General features: G+C 35.0%; 1 protein-coding gene across 5 annotated transcripts; it reads right to left on the bottom strand.

Annotated features, from left to right (window-relative positions):
• Positions 1-293: 293 nt before the first annotated feature.
• Positions 294-13,049, bottom strand: LOC126847489 (glucose dehydrogenase [FAD, quinone]-like). Of its 5 annotated transcripts, XR_007687073.1 has the most exons (5): positions 2,785-2,952; positions 2,504-2,713; positions 2,204-2,437; positions 608-2,123; positions 294-388 (listed from the first exon to the last, which is right to left on the bottom strand). XR_007687073.1 is itself a non-coding variant. In XM_050587758.1 (4 exons), the coding sequence occupies exons 2-4, from the start codon at positions 2,631-2,633 to the stop codon at positions 736-738; spliced, it is 1,752 nt and encodes a 583-aa protein (XP_050443715.1). In that variant the 5' UTR covers positions 2,634-2,713; positions 2,872-2,953; the 3' UTR covers positions 593-735. The 5 variants fall into 5 exon arrangements, 4 of the variants coding, with proteins under 4 accessions (XP_050443715.1, XP_050443711.1, XP_050443712.1 ...); XM_050587758.1 differs by lacking the exon at positions 294-388 and having other exon boundaries at positions 593-2,123; positions 2,872-2,953; XM_050587754.1 differs by lacking the exon at positions 294-388 and having other exon boundaries at positions 593-2,123.
• Between the last annotated feature and the right edge of the window lie 7,946 nt (positions 13,050-20,995).

Here is a 20,995-nt window from a genome sequence, read left to right as displayed (position 1 = left end):
GTCGGTCGAAATATCAAAACTCGATTTAGCATACAAAAGCGGAACGGGTAAACTTAATTATTCAAAATATTACCTGCGCCTGTATCCGTCATATATTATAATTAAATAAACAAGCATACCTACATAGCTATGAAAGGAATCGTAAAGGTTAAAGCGATATACAGTGTACTTGTGTCGTTAATTTTAATAAAACACCATTTATGTCAATCTCATTGATCAATCCGTCGACGGCACCCATTCGGGTTAATGTGATAACCGTGTTCGCATTGTGCTTGGTTCCAATGTAGTCAAGCGTTTCCGTTGATGCACATAAACGATTCGATGTTACTTAATCGAACTACAGCCTAATATCCAGACAAATTATGTACCTATTCAGCCAATCATGAGTCTGAAAAAAAAAATAGTTTTTAAAAGAAAGGATTGAAATAACGTATCGAGTGCGATTGTGAGATTACAACATAACGATAAATCAGAAAGTCTTAAAGCTCAAAGCCTTCTTCAAAAGAATTACCAATAAGCTGGATAGCTATTATTGTTGCGGTATTTATAGGTGATTTAGGACACATATTTATTGAACAATATGTATCGGATTTATTATAATTATTACCAAGTTTAACGATTTACAAAATATACAGTCATTGCAATATTGTGTTTGTTGATAACATGAGGTCCGTTTGCGAGATATCTTATATCATACATCCAATATAAGGTATCTGAAGAGTATGCGCGTTCATTTTAGCTCTTCCAAAAGTTCTTAATGTATATAGCAGCTTTTTCGGCAATCATCACTATCGGAGCTATCGGATTGCAGTTGGGTTGCAGTGGCATGATCGACGCGTCTACCACTCGAATTCCTTTGACGTTGTGGACTCTTAGCTGGTCGTCTACAACAGCTTCGGGGTCGGAGGCCGGTCCCATTTTACTGGTGCCAGCCTGATGGTTTTCGCCACTTGTATAATATTTGATGTAACATCTCCAATACGGTTCGGTGTCGAACACGCAGTGACGACATTCCTTGACTGGAGTACGGTCCAACAGCTTGGCGCCATAGCGTTGCAGGGCTTTTGTGTTGGCTAGTTCTTTAATCCGATTTATGCCCCACAACAACACCCTTATGTCCGTGTCTTCCGACAGATAATTCGGGTCGATTATCGGTCGGTCGAACGGGTCGGGGCTATTGAGTTTTATGGTACCTCTACTCCGGGGTAATGTGTTCACTGCTCTTATGCCTAATGTCGTCGGCTGTTCGTTGGGTCTCGTGCAACCGATATGCGTTTGCGCATTACTACAACCTGTGGAAAATCCGTCGAAGAACAACTGAATGTCGGCCGGTTCACTGGCGTTTCTCTGGTCGGATTTCAAAAACGCCGAAGCCTGGAGAGCGCCAGTGGTAGACAAAGGGCCGGTGTTGTTCGATGAGTATTGAAATACCGATTGGTAGGAGAGCACTCGGTGGTTGGTCACGTTCAGTTGAAATTTGACTTTAATGGACACGTGGTGCTGGAGGTTACGGCCGACGCTTAGGTTCTGTACCAGAGGTATGCCCAGACGTTTGAGGTCTTCTTCCGGTCCGATTCCCGACAACAGTAGCAATTGAGTAGAACCGATTATCCCGCCGCTGAGGATCACTTCCTTTTTGGCTATCAGTTTGTAAGTCCTGTTGTTGTTGTTGGTGTCGACATACTCGACGCCGTAGACGGTCTTTTTGTCCGGATTTACTAACAGCTTGGTCACGTACCTGTTTATTTTCACCTTGAGGTTACTGCGGTTCAAATGAGGTCTTATGTATGCCGTCGGTACCGTTTCTCGAATTTCCATGTCGTTTTTCATGATTTGAGCTAGAGAAAACCCTAAAGGTTCCGGTTCGCTCATGTCGATCTGTCGGTACCCCAGTTCTTTGCCCGCGTCTAAGATGATGCGGGTTATGGGCAAAACTTCTACGGGGCGCGACACGGGAATCGGTCCCTTGGTACCGTGTAGGTATAGACTCTTGCCGCTGTTGTAGTCTCTATTGTTTTCGGACATCTTGAACACCGGCAACACGTCGTCGTATCCCCAATTGTTGTTGCCGTCTTTCAACCAGCTGTCGTATATGTGGCGATTCCCCCTGGAGTACATGGAACCTATTCAGTCAGAGAAACACAGGATCGTCAATTGCCATTTGATGTCGATGGTGATATTTGGATTTGCTTTTTCTGTTTACCTGATAAGGCTGCCGTTCCTCCCAGCAGCTTTCCTCTGGGCCACCTGCACGCTCCAGCCGTGACCAAACAAGCGTTCTTCTGAGGAGCCGTGATATACTTCCAATCGTACTTGGTGCCTATGGCGCTAAACAGGAAAGCCGGGACGTCCGTGGCCGCAGGTTGCTCTGGACCGGCTTCCAACAGGACCACCGTCCACGCAGGGTTCTCTGAAAGCCTGGCCGCTACTACAGGACCTAAGTGAGATTGTGTAAATGTATTTGTTAATACTTAGATTCTAAAGATGGCCGCATGTAAATTACCTGCAGCTCCACCGCCCACGACTATGAAATCTACCTCTTCTACTGCTTCGTCATTGGCATGATCCACTATTCTTCTACGGGCATCTACTAAACGACAATCGGATCTTATCAGAGTGTCCACGGTGGACATGAAATCGTTTAATTTCGTGTTTCCTCCACAGTAATAATTTAGAAATGGTGGCTCTTCGTAACCGTCGACGGGGCTCACATCTGGTAATGCAAAAAACAATTGTAATTATTAACTCACACCTTTGGGTGGTATGTTTGAAAAAGTTGCATACCATCTTTTGTGGGTGCTATATTTGACGGCGCGGCCATTAAAGGTAAAAACATCATAGGTAAATACATCATATATTTTATCATATTACCTACAACTATTCGGGTTGAAAAGTGTTGAGTTTTTGGTCAATATGATTCTACTGTTGGAGTACAAGCACCTGACAGAATTAAAGTTGTAAACGTACTGAAACGATGAGACAATAGGCATGCGTTGTATTGTTTACCTGTTTTATTTTGGTATTCTAATTTGTTTATATTTACATTAGAATCACTGTACTCTATCGGATTAATGGACAGTAATTGAGACCCTAGTTATTTACCCTATTTAAGTATTAAGCAAACGATAAAACGCAAAGCAAACATACATTGATAAAACATTAAACAGGCCAGTTTAATAGCGACATAATTTAATCTCCTACTAGAAGGATTAAAATAGCTTTTTATAGCACTTTATCAGGAACCGTATAACTACATTATCATGGACGTTCAATTGTCATGCGATACTTTAAGTGCCTTAATACAATGTATATTCGTGCAAGATCTAATTATTTACAATGCCTTTATCACTTACATTTTAATGTTTTACATTTTCCAGTAAAGGAAAATTAGTTTCTATATAAATCATTACTTTATACTGCTCGAGCAAACGGTAAGCGACAAACAGGTGCGTTATCAGTCTAAGGTAAATTTTTAAATTTTGCAGACTGCACGTAGTTGTACCGAAATATTATAATATATGCTGTAAAAATGCATTTTCGAATGATTCAAGTACAATAAAAGATACACAATTTGATTTGTGTTGAACTACTTGAGAAAGAAAATTTGTAAAAAAAATGAACATACATTTTGTAAATATTTGAATACTTTTATAGTTTTATCAAGACGTATAAATTATACTTTAAAGTTTAAGTATTTTGTCGTTTGCATATGATTTTTTTTATTTTTATTTTATAAACTATTTTAGTTATATATTTAATATACACATAAAATACAATTTTTTTTTTTTAAAGAACGTGTTTCTGTTATTTGTGCAAATATTTTCAGGTTTTTTTAACATTAAAACATTAACTAATAAAAAAAAATATATTATTTTATAACTTTTGGTTATTTATGGACTATTTAACTTGTTACTCTACTAAAATGAATTCATATTTAATGACACCTTAGGATTTTAAGATAAATTATAAAATTGTTCTCTGTGGTAAGAAAAACGTTGGTCGGCGAGGTCAATGAATTTGAATATGGTAAAATAATTTTCGTTACATATTTCTGAAATGTAAATCTAACCTCGCATTTACATACAATATGTACTGCTGATCGATAGTCTACTTAGAATTAAAATGGAAATAGGCCAACATTTCTTATCAAATATAAGATTAATTTTACTTATTCTGTTTTGCATTTTTATTTATTTTTGGGCAAATACCACAATATTGTGACCGGGCTTAGCTCAGTATAAATGAGATTATTTGTACTATGTAGTAAAACAATGTGCAAAGCATTAAACGCATACTTATCTTAAAAAAAAAACATCAAAGCAGAAAAAAAAGTTTGTTTTAAAAGTTATTTACACGGTTGACTTTCTATTGTCGAATATTTTCAAGAAATATGTCTTCCTCTAACGCCCATTACTTTTTTAATTTTCTATTAGACTTCACAACGTCAAAAGTATAAAAGTATTTCAATTTAAATAACAATACATATTTCAATGTTAGTCACCCATCCGAAAAAAGGTTACGGTCGGCATAACTACACCTTGTCATGGTCGCCACAGATTCTTTTTGTTTAAACAAGTTAAAAAAATTAAACTTGGAAAAGCGTTCATTTGTTAAAAGGTTTTTTCATTTGAAGAAAAAAAAATATTTCTCTCTTTAATTGTTGACTTACAAAAGTGTAAACAGCAAAAGTTTTGTGATCTATATAGATTTGGATGGATACAATGTGTTGTTTAAAAATTAACGTACAAAACAAAAAAACCCTCACCGTTTGCAAACTTTTGCAATAAAGTTAAAGTTTACACAGAGAAATAATATTTTGTCGTACCTACTTTAATTAAGCACAACGTTTGCATGATAAAATATCCAATTGTAGATTCAGTAAAGTTTTTAGTACTTTTTATTTTATAAAAAATCTTTTGCTGGACGAGCGGAGCTTACAAAGCAGAAAACTCAAATAGAAAATAATTTTTTTTTTGAAAAGAAGCTTATTTGTCTGGTAAATTTATAAGTGAGATTTTTTCTTGTTTTTTGATTGTTATAAACGAATTTTGTGTTCAAAAGAATCTCACCGAGGAGACATGTAGCCTTATTTTCGGTGAAATCATATTTTAAGATAAGGGTACTCTCAAAGTGATTTTAGAGTTAAAACACCTATGATGAAGAAAAAGATAGCGTTTAATTTTTTTTTTTTTATCAGCATGTTCGTTTGAAATAACTTTGTAAAGATTTGAGATCAATATTCGTTCGGGTTTTACAACAGTAGCATACCGTTAAATAATAATATTGACATTTGTCGATAACACCGTCACCGTCACTGTGCTTGAATAGGTAGATAAGATCCGCAAGTCTATCTTTATCTCAAAACATTTCATTGTGTTTGGTTATCAGTGTTCTCACCTATCTGACAATAAAGTTGATAGGCTACTGAAATTTGGAAACCGAAGACATATGATAATTATAAGGGAAATGTTATACCTTTACAAAATCATAGCAAACGAACAGATTGATGAAAATTAAAAATTCAAACGCTAACGTTTTTCATTAAATTGTTTGTCTACATTTTTATGGAATTAAAAAACATACTACGTTCCCATTTGGAAAAAAACGAGGTCCATATTAGTTTTACGAATAAGGGATAAAAGAATATAAGAAAAAAATAATTTTCGAAATGGTATTCATCTTTTCCCAGAAAATGAGTGTCTTACATCTGATGGATCATCTCTGTGTATAAGTGTCTAATTGACTTTCCATGGTGAAAATATTGTACTGAAAAAAAGTCAGTGTATGTATGACTAAATGACAATGTGAAGTGTCCTATGGGGATTTCCCCGCTAATAGTTATATTTATCGCTCCGGACCGAGGTCATTCCACCTAACCTAACCAGTTACCGAGGTAACCGCGGTAACCTATCATTAGATTAGAACCGGGTTTGGCGTGAATGTCACCCGTAGGAATGAATGAATGGCGGCCGGCGGTGTATTTATTATTATATATAAATTCACTTATCATATTTTCTAAAATAGCTAGGTATGAAATTCGATTGATGAACTAGCCGGCGGGCGGCGCGGCACAACGCTAGTTCGTAGGAAACACTCGAGTGTGTGTGTATAGATAAGGTCTTTTTTTAAATGTTTAATAATATTGATTGCGTGCACTATGATGAAATTCAAAAAAGCGAGGCGAACAATATCCGAGAAAAAGATGACTATTTCACGGAAACGCTTTACCGTTTTGTAATCTTGTCTATGTGAACGCCAAATTCTTGATAACGCCGTACTTGAATCGTTATTGCCGTTACTCGGTATTCACACTTATAATCATCGGTTTAGGTGTTAACATACCTGTAATTAGCCGTACCGTGGTTAGGTTAGGTCTACGGGTCAACGGTTGGCACGTATTGCGACTCAGTTAGCATGCGAGCATAGTTTAAAATACACAGTATACTATAGATGAACAATACACATGGAACAGCTGGAAGCTCTTTTTGTAGTTCACTTTTCTGTCAATAAGGCTTAGACTGGATTTCAAACATAATAGGCCATTTGTTTTATTCTGTCTTCAGCAGCTATGCTACACGTTTCCACCATTGAGCTCTCCCAGTGACCCAAATCTACACTAAAATATATTTTCTGTTGTACGCGTTGCCAATCATAACATGGGCAATGTTTATCTAAAGTATATATTTTAACCTATGATATGAGAAACAGTTGACCACGACCCGAGTTGTCTGAACCAATAGTTACATTCTAGCTTACAGCAAACGAATGACTGAAACAGTAGCTCGAATAAAGGGGGAACACTTAGAGGGGCTTAGATTCACAAATAAAATGTCTTCAATCCACACCCTCCCCTCTAAAAAGATTTAAGAATATAGAGTTATATTATTTTATTTACAGAGCTTAATTTGACCTTTTATTTGGAACAAAAACTAAAATACATCCACTTTTTTCCAAATTTTATATTCGTTAAATCCAAATTTGATATTTTGTTTTACGTTCAAAGTTTATACACATAATTATAAGCTCGAATTTTTGTTTATGAAGATTTAGATTTTCGCTTAAAATTAGACATCATAACTAAACAAAATCGTGAAAGCTAGACTTGACTAAGAGGTAGGATGTTTTTTTAATATTGCCATGCCAGGTTGACACGCCCATTGCTTTTAAACTGGTCAACTATAAAAATAATAAAAATAAAAAATTGTTTTTTTATTCCGAACATCGTTAACTAATTTATTCAAATGATAAAAGACAATTGAAAACAAATTCACCTCGTTAACTATAAATGGAATGACTCTGTTAATCCATACGACAGTTTTATTTTTGAACATAAATGTGGCCTAAGTAGATGTGGAAAGACACACTAATTGAATTTAACAGTTGCACAATCGTGAAGGCGAATTGAGCAGGTGACATGAAAATATATACTTGGATTCGTTACTTCTAATTTTCTAGTATGTAAACCTCTAAGGGATCGTATTGAAATGAGTATGTAGGTAAAGGTTTACAAAAAAGGATAATAGTTGTGTACAATAAAGGGAGCGAAATCTCTGTATTGTGGTACACCAGATGATGTGGAAAACTGGTCAGAGTGCTTTAAGGCGTTTCAAAAGTATGTTTTTGAAAATTTTTCCTGATCGCCTGGCTGTACAAACCATTGAAATATCAAAAATATATATATATATTATTGATATAAATAAAATCAAGTTGAAAAATATCCCAAAAATTTGCATAAAATGTAATACAGAATATAGAACATATTGGCAAACCTTTAAGTTGCTAAAGTGCTGGTAAAAAACGTTATACCCAACCTAACTGTTATCAACGACAAAAAACCTACAGCCTCTCTGGTTGATGACGTTAAAGGTAATATGATGGTGATGGAGATATTATGGTGTTAGGGATAAGGTAAAACAAGGTTAATAGAAAATGTAATTGCCTGTGTTATATTTCCAATAATTATGAATTGTGAATATTTATGTGTTTAAACGCCAAAGTTATAAAATGGTTGTTGGATACTTATATTACTAATAATAAATTGTACTTTAATATTGCTTCAAGTTCACCAGTCCTGTCAGCATTACCACCCTGCGAACTCGTCGCTATTAATCTCTACTTATTTTTTTTTTCACCGTCTAATAGTCGTTTTTTTTTATTCTCTTTAATTAAAAATTCTTCCTTTAATAAATAATTAATACTCGTTTAGTCTACGTTGATTTGATAATTATTTATTTAAATGGTCATTAGCATTTACCGCCTCGGCGTAATCGCTTAAAGATTAACGATAAATACTTAATATAATAAGATAATAACGTGCTAACTGGTTAAGTATAACGGTTAGATTATTCAAGTAATTGTGTTTTTTGTAATCCAACAGATCAAAATTCGGTACATAATCTAAAAACACACACATACCGGATTAATCTTGTTAATACATTTTTAACAAAATATTTTTTTTCCTCTAAATTATTACCATCTCTCAAGAAATCAATAAAGGTCGAGATTAACTTTTTGAATAAATAGTCGAATTACTTTTAATTTTGTACGAGCTATTCTTTATGCCTTTTCCCAAAAAGGAGTAATTGTTACTTTTTATTTATTTCGCTTTATTCGTTTTAGCACTTAGGATCAGACAATCAGACTGAAGACGGATCTAGTGTGACCCTATACAAATAACAAAGTAACTTTTTATTTTAAACGTTTCGATCGTTAAGGAAAACCAGAAAACAAATTACAAACCCGATAATAATGATATAAAAGTTATATGAACAGTTTAAGGTAAGCCTATTTACTTTAATTATAGTTTTTTGTTGAAAATGTCTGTTAGTTTTTGTACAATAGAATATTTTCAACTCAGAAAGTTAATTACACACATATATATAAATATATATTTTTGTGATTTTTTAAGTTTGTTTATCGATTCCAAAAATCATATAATAATATTTTAAAATATACCATTTTTAATGTATAATATTATAATTTATTTATACTTAATAGTTTTTATCAGGTACAGTTTCGCATCGTTCATTTGAATGTGATTTTATCGCTTGATAATTTCTGAAGACCTATGACCTCCCGGCCTTCAATTAGCTGCGTGCGTTGCTTTAGGTCTTGAATTTATTATTTTTTTTTACAAGTAAAAAACAACCTTTCAGCGCTTTAATAGATACAATTAGTATTTTAAGTTTTAACTGTGTTTGGAGGCCATTTGAATCCGAAACGAGCAGGCGGAAGTTATAATTACGGATTACTGTGTGTAATCCTGGAAGCTCCACCAGGATAAATTTATGTATTATGTACAGCAATAATGTAATAACGGCAATGTAGGTATTATTATTGTAATAATAATATAATAGCATTACCGTGACCGGATAATAGTAATAATAATATTATTATCGTACCTTTTCACAGTCCAACGCTCTCGGTTAACACACAAACAACAGAATCTGACTGTTTTGTTTCATATTTTTTAAATAAAACAAAGTCCCTGTCTTAGTTGACCAACAATCCGGTCAACTGAAAGTGATAAATTACGGTCAAAGTGCAATTTTCCCCTACTTTTTGGTTTTTTCCTTAATAAAAAAAAAAAGTGTCCCTACTGACCCTTTCTAAAACTACCTCCGGTAAAATGTACAGATCATATATTCTTAAAACTTTACTTTTAAGGTCAAGGGGTGAATTTTTCAATCTAATAAAGTACATCGAAGCTAAAATATAACCAACGTGAATATTTTGTTTGTTTATTTTCTCACCGTTTTTGTGTTTAACGCAGTTTTTTTTGTTATTCTGTTGTAATATATATTTTTTTTAATATTGCTCGTGCCGTTCTGAACGGTTGCTTTACCAAGAGATTATATATATATATATATATTTAATACCTGCGCGCAATTTATGTATGTATTCCTATCGTTATCGGGATAGCAGCTCGTTCCCAGTATAATACCGTCATTATAACATTGAAGACCTAAGAGAGATGCATTTTGCGGAAAACGGATTTACGCGCTTTTGTATATAACAATCCCGTAATGGCTTTTATACAGGACATAGGATTTACAACTAAAATATAAAATACATTTTCACCGGCTCTTCAGTGAACGTGGACGTGTGCACACAAATATAACATTATACTCTTCTATCTCTGCACTTGGTAAGGCCAATTTTAACTGTCTGTGAATCATTAATGGCTCAGATTAAACGACATTACGCTATGAACGTTGGTAAATGTTTAAAAACAATAACAATTGGTTTTTATAGTGGTAAAAAACTATATGTACTTAAATACCCGCAATATCGTAAAAAAAATTATAATGTTCTAATTTATATTACCGGCTAATTGTGGGGCGATTAAATTGCATTTTACATAATATTGAGTAGGTACTGAATATATCGTTTACCTACTTACCAAAAATTGTGTTTATTTAGATTGAATTTGAAGAAAAAAAACAGTAAATTCTATTTGATCTTTTGGTCATTATTAATTGTTATAGTACACTAGTGAAATCATACAGCTTTAATCTAAATAACTAATTAAAAAAAAAGTCTTTATTTACCGACTACCTTGGCCGTGTTGACAATATACAAGTATGCTGTATATCGTACTTAGTTACACAAATTTACAACTACATCTATAAATTACATTGTATTATTAAACGAAACAGTACTGGAAATCGAACGGTATGCGCGTTCATTTTAGCTCTTCCAGAAGTTCTTAATGTATATAGCAGCTTTTTCGGCAATCATCACTGTCGGAGCTATCGGATTGCAGTTGGGTTGCAGTGGCATGATCGACGCGTCTACCACTCGAATTCCTTTGACGTTGTGGACTCTTAGCTGGTCGTCTACAACAGCATCGGGGTCGGAGGCCGGTCCCATCTTAGACGTGCCCGCATGATGGTTTTCGCCCGTTGAATAGAATTTGATGTAACATCTCCAATAAGGGTCGGTGTCGAACGTTAAGTGTCTACATTCCCTGACTGGAGTACTGTTCAGCTTGGCGCCATAGCGTTGCAGGGCTTTTGTGTTGGCCAGTTCTTTAATCCGTTTTATGCCCCACAACAACACCTCCGAGTCCGTGTTCACCGTCAAGTAGTTCGGGTCGATTATCGGTCGGTCGAACGGGTCGGGGCTATTGAGTTTTATGGTTCCTCTACTGTGAGGTCTCAAGTTCACCGCCCTTATGGCTAGCTTTGCCAGGTGATGCGGTTTCTGACAACCGAAACGGGGCTGGGCGTTTTCGCATTTCGGCACAAACCCGTCGAAGAACAACTGAACGTCGGCCGGTTGATTGGCGTTTATCTGGTCGGATTTCAAAAACGCCGAAGCCTGGAGAGCGCCAGTGGTGGACAGAGAACCGCTCTTGTTCTTCAAGTATCGGAATACCGATTCATAAGAAAGCACTTTGGAGTGTGTGACGTTCAGTTGAAAATCCAACTTAATGGCCACGTGGTGCTGGAGGTTATGACCCACTCTTAGGTTCTGTACCAGAGGTATTCCCAGACGTTTGAGGTCTTCTTCCGGTCCGATTCCCGACATCAGCAGTAATTGAGTAGAGCCGATTATCCCGCCGCTGAGGATCACTTCCTTTTTGGCTATCAGTTTGTAAGTCTTGTTGTAGTTGGTGTCGACATACTCGACGCCGTAAACGGTCTTTTTGTCCGGATTTACCAACAGCTTTGTCACGTACCGGTTAATTTTCACCTTGAGGTTATTGCGGTTCAAATGCGGTCTGATGTACGACGATGGCACCGTTTCTCGAATTTCTATGTCGTTGGTCATCGCCTGAGCCAGAGAAAATCCAAATGGTTCCGGCTCGCTCATGTCGATCTGCCGGTATCCCAATTGTTTGCCCGCCTCAATGATGGACTTGGTTATGGGCAAAACTTCTCTGGGGAGCATCACGGGGATCGGTCCCTCGGTGCCGTGTAACTTCAAGTGTTCGCCGCTGTTGTAGTTCCTATTGTCTTCGGACATCTTGAACACCGGCAACACGTCGTCGTATCCCCAATTAGGGTTGCCGCTCTGCAACCAGCTGTCGTATATGTGGCGATTGCCCCTGGAGTACATGGAACCTATTCGGCCAGACAAACACACATCAGTCAATTGCGGTTTCGATGGCGATATTACTAGGTTCACTTACCTGACAGGGCGACCGTTCCTCCCAACAGCTTTCCTCGGGGCCATTCGCACACTCCACCCGTGAGCAAACAAGCGTTCTGCTGCGGAGCCGTGACATATTTCCAATCGTATTTAGTGCCCACGGCGCTGGACAAGAATGCAGGGATGTCGGTAGCAGCGGGTTGCTCGGGACCGGCTTCCAACAGGACCACCGTCCACGCTGGATTTTCCGAAAGCCTGTCAGCTACTACGGGACCTAAGCGGGATCATGCGAACTTGCGTTAGAGATTTAGCTGAGATTAAGACACTGGTATGTGTGTATTACCTGCCGCTCCGCCTCCCACGACGATGAAATCGACTTGTTCTTGGTCAACGTCATCCGAACGATCGACGACTCTTCTGCACGCATCGACCAAGTTGCAATCCGACGATATCAGCGTTTCGATCGTGCTCATGAAACGGTTCAGCTGTCTGTTTCCATTACAATAGTCTTTCAGGAACGGTTGTTCTTCGTAACCTTTGCCGGGACACGAACCTATAGTAACACACAAAAAAATACATACATAATAATTAATCGTGGGCATTTTTTTTTTGACGACGACGACGATGACGTCGTTAAGCGGTTTACCGTCTGAACTGTAAGTGTGTTTGGACAACGCCTGTAGCGTGCACAGACATAATAATTGAAAATAAACGATCAAATTCATTTTTCCTAAAGAAATCTCAATCGCCGAGTCCGGAACGTGTGCACTGTTTGTTCAACGAAGCGCTATAATTTAATAAATGCAATACAAACAAGCCGAAAGCGCAGTTATAGTGCGGTTTGCTGCAATAACCATACGCGTTTCGATTATTATTGTTGACACGTGTAGTTAATATCTCGATTACAATCAATGTTTGTGTAACACTATACAGCGTGTGGTTTTAATGAGCACTGGCCTTTTGTATGACCCGTGTTTATTAGATGTATGCATGTACGGTCTGGCTGCATCCGGGATGTTGTTAGCAAGTGTTGAGTGTGGTACGAGTAGTACGGAAACTTTTTTAAATTTTTAATACTTAACAACAACAGTCGTGCGCTTTGTCGGCCTTGTATACCATCATCTAGTATTGTTGCTGTACGGTTATTTTATAAACAGTAGCCGGGTTATTTTTGTTTGTTTTCGGGTCATATGCATTCCACTGAATGATACATAATATCTCGGTGGACTCGGATCAGTTATTGAAAAAGTATAGAACAAATAAACACATATTTTCCATAATATTGTGATGAAAGTTTTAGTGCATTCGTAAAGCGGTTTCCAACAAACAGTATGTGTATAAAGTATCGAATGTCGACAAGATTATTACTATATTCTGAGTGCTATGTATGGAAATTTCAGTTGTTATTGCGAAAGAACAACTACTACCATAATACAATGTGTATAATGATTAGGAAGAAGAAATAAAAGCAAGGAAAATGCGATGAATTTAATATAGTAAGATTTAATATAGTATTAAGATAATGTACATTTTTTTAAATACCTAATAACACGGTAAATTAAACATAATATTATGGTAATTAATATAACGTAGCACATAAAAAAAATCTGATTTTTTGGTTGTGTCTACTCTTTGTATAATCATTGTGATTGGACTTGGCGAAGAGAGGTAACAGGTGTGTTGTGTGATAATATATGCAACTAAGAGTGAAATGATTTTGTTTGTGAAACGGTTGTGATAAGTAAGGTAAAATGAAAGGAAATATCATATCTGATATGATAATTACATATTGTGTCATGTCCACCTGGCATCTCAGATTAAGTAAGGTAGAAATCAATAATAAGTACTTATATATAATATAATAGTTTAGGTCTTGTCTCAGTAGTAGGAAAAAAAAGAGGATATATAAAAGACCATTGTCGAGGGTCCTGTAGGTAGAGGTTGGCTGAAGAAAACGCTGAAAGATGTAATGAGAAAGGATTCTTGCAAGAGATACGATAAAAAAAACATCAACTAAATTTTTTTTCTGTCTGGTACGGCCTTCTCTATTACCATGATTAATATGCCTACCTTATGTTTTAATCAGGTTATAGAATGTTCTTTTTTTAAGGTTATTCAACTGTACACATTACAATATTATTTTAGCTTTGACGCGGAGCTGAGAAGGTATTTTTTTTTACATTGATGTGTTTTTACTTTTTTTTTCAAAACCGAGAAAAACTACTTAAAATTACGGCGCAACTTTTTAAAAGAAATGGTCGAATTGGTTCCAAATTTGTAGGGAATATGCTTTAGACACAGAACCACCGATATATGTTGACCAATCAAAATATATCATAAGCTCTTTCCCCTGCAAGGGCAGGAAACTTTCTTTATTTCGCTTTTTCAGGTGAAACTTTATGGTTTAAACTAAAAAAAAAAATTACACTTTGACCGTAGTCAATTTTTAAGTTGCTATGTGTGAGTTAAACAACAGTCATCAGGTATTTTTAATATATATATATATCAATTATTAATTATAATATATAGGTAAATATGTCAATAAATTATTTTAGACAGACATTCAACTCTAATCGTATTCACCCAATACCAAAAATGCATTTCTAAGCATATTATTGATTATTATCTACAATGCTTATATTGGTATTAGTATTGCTACCATTAAAAAATTCACATGGAAGCGTTTGTTTGAAAGTGGTTATATCATTTTCAGTTGTAATAAGTCATATGACCACACTCGACCCAATATATGCTTAGTCTCCACTATGCCCCACTGTTCTGGTTTTTTTTTAAGTACCTTTGCCTTGATTGAGTGGAAGAGGCAGACTTCTCTGTTTCGAATTTTAATTGAAAATAATATAGAAACAACAGTTGGAACAAGAAGTGAAGTAAAAAAAAACAAAACTGCAAAAAAAGTTGTACACTGTTAATTGTTTTTACATTAAATGTTTTGAATCGCGTGGTGTCGATGTGCCACACTGTTTAATAACATATCAAGTTTTATGTTATTATAATAAATGTTAATCCGTTTGCTTATGATTGCCCCCGCCGGACGTGTTTATGACAGCACAAAAACTGACTAATGAATAGTCAATTATATTATTAATATTATTTAATTATTTATTTAAATGTTTTTTGTGTAAAATGATGGCGCTTATCGTTAGCATACTTAACAGATCGTTAATGTCAATTTATTGTAACCGAGTATTTAGCATAAATACACAATGTTACACGCATGTATAATATCAATAAACGATTCACTCTTTTTGGGTGGTTTGTGTATCACAAAGGGATGGTCGTTTTATCGTTTAGCTCGGATAAACATAAGACTGTTGGGACAACAGCATAGCCCTATAAAGAAATGGGCAGTGGATAGATAGTGGAGAGAGAGAGAGATCCGAGGGTCAATCACAAAGGAGATAAATCAGAGAGGACACTAATCATTGGTTTTCGGATGGAGGCCGCCATCTTGTCATTTATACTAAAATTAAATCTATTGTAGAACTAATGTATTGAAAAAGCGTTATACTGATTGATAAGTGAGAAGATGGCCGCCTGGTTTTTGTAGTGATAAGTATGTCATGGAACAAACAGTTAAATATCATGGAATAACACTAATATAACTATCACAGACTATCTTTGACTGATCTGTGACTATCTGTGATAAGGTACGATAATAAAATTATAAATTTGATCGTAACCTATCAAATAACTAAGGTATAAGCACTAAACTAATATTTTTTTCTTAGTTTCAATTTAATACATTCCTTAGGGGATCTCATACTTTGTCCATGTCTTTCATACCCTGCGGCGGTAAAGGCGGGGTGTGTGAGAGGCGCAGCCTATTTCTTTATTAGTCTATATACGGTAAAAAGAGTGTCTCGTGTAGAACCGCTCGGTTGTATTTTCTTTTCTTATTTCGAACAGGAAGGAGTGACTTTTTTCGATAAATTTTGATCTTCTCGAGATGAAGATACAGGCAGATAAAAAAAAAAAAAAAATCCAATGCTATTTTGAATAAAAAGGTATTTTGTAACCGAAAAAAAAATGTCACGTCATCAGCTTAGTCGGTGATGCGATTTCGGCACGATCGTTTTCACTGACATTTATTGCACCCTTGCGATTTACTTATAAGTATAATACATTGTGTTTATTTGTATATTATACTTATTTTTATACGCGTGTATTTATACCCATGGGTTTGGGTTCCCGGTTGGAAAAAAGAACCCCCGATACAATAGAGCCGCCAAGATCTAAGAGGGATTTACTTTCCGGAGAACGCGCTTTTGAAAATACCATTTTCCGTAATGACTTTTATCCGGGAAAAAATATTATACGTCTACAACCACTCTTTGGCGGTTCCGTATTCAACTGGGGCACCGACTGTAATATATTATGATGCTTGTGTACGTTTTGTAAAGTATTGGGTGTACAGGGTGTACCACTAAGGCACGTAACGTCTTATGTGTTATGTAATAGGTATTGGCGCAGACCAGCGCGTTACACACAATGGTTTGTTTAATGAGTGTGTATGTCAATAGTTATGCGACAGCTGCAAAACAAATATTGACTTACAAAACAAATAAAATATATGTATTTTTTTTACCAATTTCGTTCACATATTTGTACAGCGAGAAAATGATTGACCGTATATTTTTTTGTCAAACGGATAAAGACAACTTCCAAGGGATCGGTGGTCTTGTGGACATTTAGAGGGTACAAAAACCATTGACACTCGAATGCTAGCTGATCGGTTTCTCAAGATATGTCAAATTTACATTTTAAAGTTTTCAAGAATTTTAATAGGACAATCTTATCCAAATGTTTTGTACAAAAAAAAATTTATGAAATTGGCTTTTACTTTCTCAAAAGAAAACGGGTGGACCGCTTCAAACTGATCGCCCTGTATAGCGGAGCTTTAAGAATAAGAACCTTAGGATTCGCGAAAAGACGTTGGGATCTTAATAATCCTGTTCGCCTTAAAGTTCTTCATTGTTCTCGTAGAAAGATCAATGTAGTTGAAAACGCATCAGGAAAAATATTTAATATGTACATTTTAGATAAAAATTAACCCCGTTCAGAGTATTTTAAATAAATAGTATAAACGAAAGAAACTGATTTATAGTCCTTTAAAGAGTTGTGTTTTTATAAATAAAAGTATCCATTTTTTTTAAAGTTGCATATTTTGAAATAAACAACTACAACACAGATATCTTACCCGATTCGCCTTCTTTATTTGTATCTAAAAGATAGAAAAACAACTTAATTAGGTAGACATTATAAGCAGCACAACGGATTACCAATTAACAAAAATTCGCCAATAAAATGTAAGTACTAGCTGTCTTGATCTAATGTGATTAAAAATTTAGTGTAACCGAAACGTAAAATACTTTTGAGCTGGCTATAGGTACTCTAAATTTCTTTAAAACGGTAAAGGATGTCAGTGTGAATGTTACAGCTGTACTTTACTCAGTCGGATGCCTTATTTATTCACAAGTTTGTGTGATATTTCTCACATGCTTACTTTACAAAACCTACTGAAACATTCATGCTGATGTTTTATAAATTACCTGCAGATAATTTCCACAAAATGTAGTTACTATCGTAAGAGAAAACATTTTTTTTTTTTTTCATTTGCATATTTAATAGGTGCAGAATTTTGTTTAACATCAAACAATAATTGTATTATCCTCTAGAACATTTACATTTTTGATTAATGACATTAACATTGTGAAAACAACTCATCGCAGTTAAAACAAACGTCAAAGCTAAAATGTTTAGCAAGTTAAAAAACGTGTGTTGTGACATAAATTGATCGATGATAATCGTTATTACACTGATTATTATTTACACTGTTGTCACACAGATAATTGTGAAATAATTTTTCTAATAAGAATTTGCACAACACTGCCTGTATACTATAGAGTATAAATATTGTGAATAGGTTATTACAGATATCAGATTTCCAATTAAACATCTCGGATTGATCCACCCTAGCATGGCATAAAGGACTCGATAATTTAATTTTTCTTCCCCTAAGTATGGTTCACTTTTCCTTTACCAATAATTATATTTCTCATCCAGCCGGAAATTGCATTTTTTTTTATCTCTCGTCCATGGCGCTGGTTTTATATTATTTAATATGTCAATATAATTTCATTATTAAAAGTCAAGTATAATATTTTGTTTTATATTAAAAAAATGTGGATTTCCTTTTCTATTTTTTTCTCTTTTTCTTTTCACTGTAATAGTTTTTTTTAGTTCATTCAAACGCATTGAAACTAAATATTACAAAAATTAAAAAAAATATTATATACTTTTTCAATACTTCTGCTGTATGGATTGAATTTATAGGCAACGTAATATCGCTTTATTATTTTAGCTGTACTTTAAGAGGTATTGGAGTTATTGGAAATAAATAAAAGACAACCACCAATAATTACACCCTAGGCTGATGAATAACACAAATCTTACAGGTTGGCAATATCTGATTGAGTTGAGCGTTCAATTGAAAAACTATTTATTTCACTTGCTTGAAGTCCTGAATCGAAACCTTGTACTGCGGTTTTTGCGAATCCCACATGAAATATGTTATTAAAAAAAAAAAAAATAATAAACACAACAAAGTATACAAACCGAGTATTACGTTGTTCGGTGAAGTGTGTACCTACTTCCAAATAAATCCTATTAAGGTCGTCCGTTTTATGTTATACGACTCGGCTGACTTTACTTTACCGATTACCAAGCTCGGTATAAAACAAGAAATATTTACAAATATGTCGTGGAACAGAAGGTTAAATTCGTGATGGCGATTTTTGTTGTTATTAATATAAAAGCGATGTTAGATTAAGTTAGATTGACTGTATTAGATACTGTAGACAAAGGCATGCCCTTTGTACATTTTTAAATTTAATTTTTAATAACATCATCTATGGTTGGGCTTAGGTAATTATTAAGCTAATATGTTAACATATTATCGCCTTTTTAGCCTTACACTTTCACTTTCAGTAAGAGAAATGAAGTTGGAGATAAAATATTCGACATAAGAGAAAATAGATTAGATAAAAGTGATAAGAGATAAATGATAAGCATATATATATATATATATATAATAAACTAGATTGCTAATTTGTGATATGAACGGAAGTCGAAGTCCGCCATATTTGTGAGATTAATGTGTGTATAAAATAATATATATCCATATATCTGTGCTATCAACTTAACTTATAATAATTGTTATAAACATATATACATGTGATAAGGTTCTAATTCCCACAAAGATGGCAGAAAATGGTAACTTCAATTATCTCAAAGGCGGCATGTACATTTAGCAATCTAATGTATTATATATATATATGTGATAAGTGATAAGAGATAACATGTCCATGATTTAATTTTTTTTAATAGGAGAAAATAACTAGGTTTATTTTTTATTTTTGGTTTCTTCAATTGAATTATACTGTTAAATTAATGCAAAATCCGAATGCGGACACAACGTTGTGGGTTGACTTCACTTTGTCTAGCGCTTTTGACTTCCAAGTCAAACGATAAATTTGCGTCCGGTGACCGCGAATTTAAGAACTCGTCTCGAATTTCAAGAAACCGACCGTTCATTTGGCGTACAATGGGGTTTCTTAAACTAAGTAGCGCGCATTATACCTAAGTATAAAACGGCGACAGGCAATACGGTCGTGTTAATTACATCAGCCATAATCATGTACGACAAAGTTAACCGGAATTTCGTCGGGTGAGGGAGAATTTTCAAAAGACCCGAGGTGCTTATTCATCGAAGAAAATCACTGTCTGGCAAAATTCGGATGTAACCCTCGCGTTCATTACGATGTTACAATAGTTATATACAAGCGGCGAGGTTTGCCGGAGTTTCGTTGAGTGCGTCTCGCACTTTCCAAAGACCTACAGGCCTGCAGACGTGAAAGTTTCTTTGCCATTTTCAAGCTTTGCGCCAAATGAACATGCACATAAAGTTCTAACCAAAATAAACTTTATACGGTCGTGGATTATTAAAAGTTTAAGCCGAGCGGACTAGGGGATTTACGGCCAACACCACGATGATTAACATATTATAACTGACTGTTCTGCGAATAAACGTGGAAAACTTAATCTATTAAACATATTTTTCCGTCTTAGCCGAGCACGGTTTACAAGTCGAGGATAATCAGAAACTTTTTGCCCGGTAGATAAACCGTCCACATCTCGCCGTTTTACTCGGCAATATTTATTTGCACAGCATTATAATATTTTAACCGTGAAACAATATTATGCAGTAGGCAATGGCGCAACCATTGGGGAGGAGATTATGAAACCCCCAAAATGTTTTTTAAAAGTCAAATTTCAAGTGTTTAACAGCAAAGATTCAATGGAATTGAACATATACAATTAAATATATACATGTACATATACATGTACATACTGCTTTTGCGGTTCGAATCAAACGCAGTTCTCGACCTGACGGCAGAAGACTCAAAAAGGAGAATTTATTTAAGATTATAACTATTTTATTATACATCACGTTTTGATTTCTAAACTGTCGTCGCGGTAGATCCATACCAAAGGGGAAAGTATTTAAAGCTCCAGGACAACACAATATTATAGTGTCCAAAATAGTGTTTTTGAATATTACTACTAACGTCACAGATTTCCTCTAAATATAGCCTGTAATCATTGTTCTATATTATGTAGATACACCTACTTGTTATTAGGAGCCAATTCAATGGTCGCCAATATTGTATGGAAGAGCGGCAACTCGGAGCTAATCAAATGTATTCACCATCAGGAATCCTAAAAGCGGGGTATACGATTATATTATGTCATATCTACAAAATATAATGTGAGTGTGTAACACGATTTTCGTTTGGATATAATATCACAAAGTCTGTTA

Source organism: Adelges cooleyi, unplaced genomic scaffold (assembly GCF_023614345.1).
Source record: "Adelges cooleyi isolate 19-005CV unplaced genomic scaffold, UGA_ACOO_1.1 ACOO_flye_CR_arks_rails_tigmint_CR_PRNA_108, whole genome shotgun sequence".
NCBI lineage: Eukaryota > Metazoa > Arthropoda > Insecta > Hemiptera > Adelgidae > Adelges > Adelges cooleyi.
This window is presented reverse-complemented; position numbering and strand designations above follow the sequence as displayed.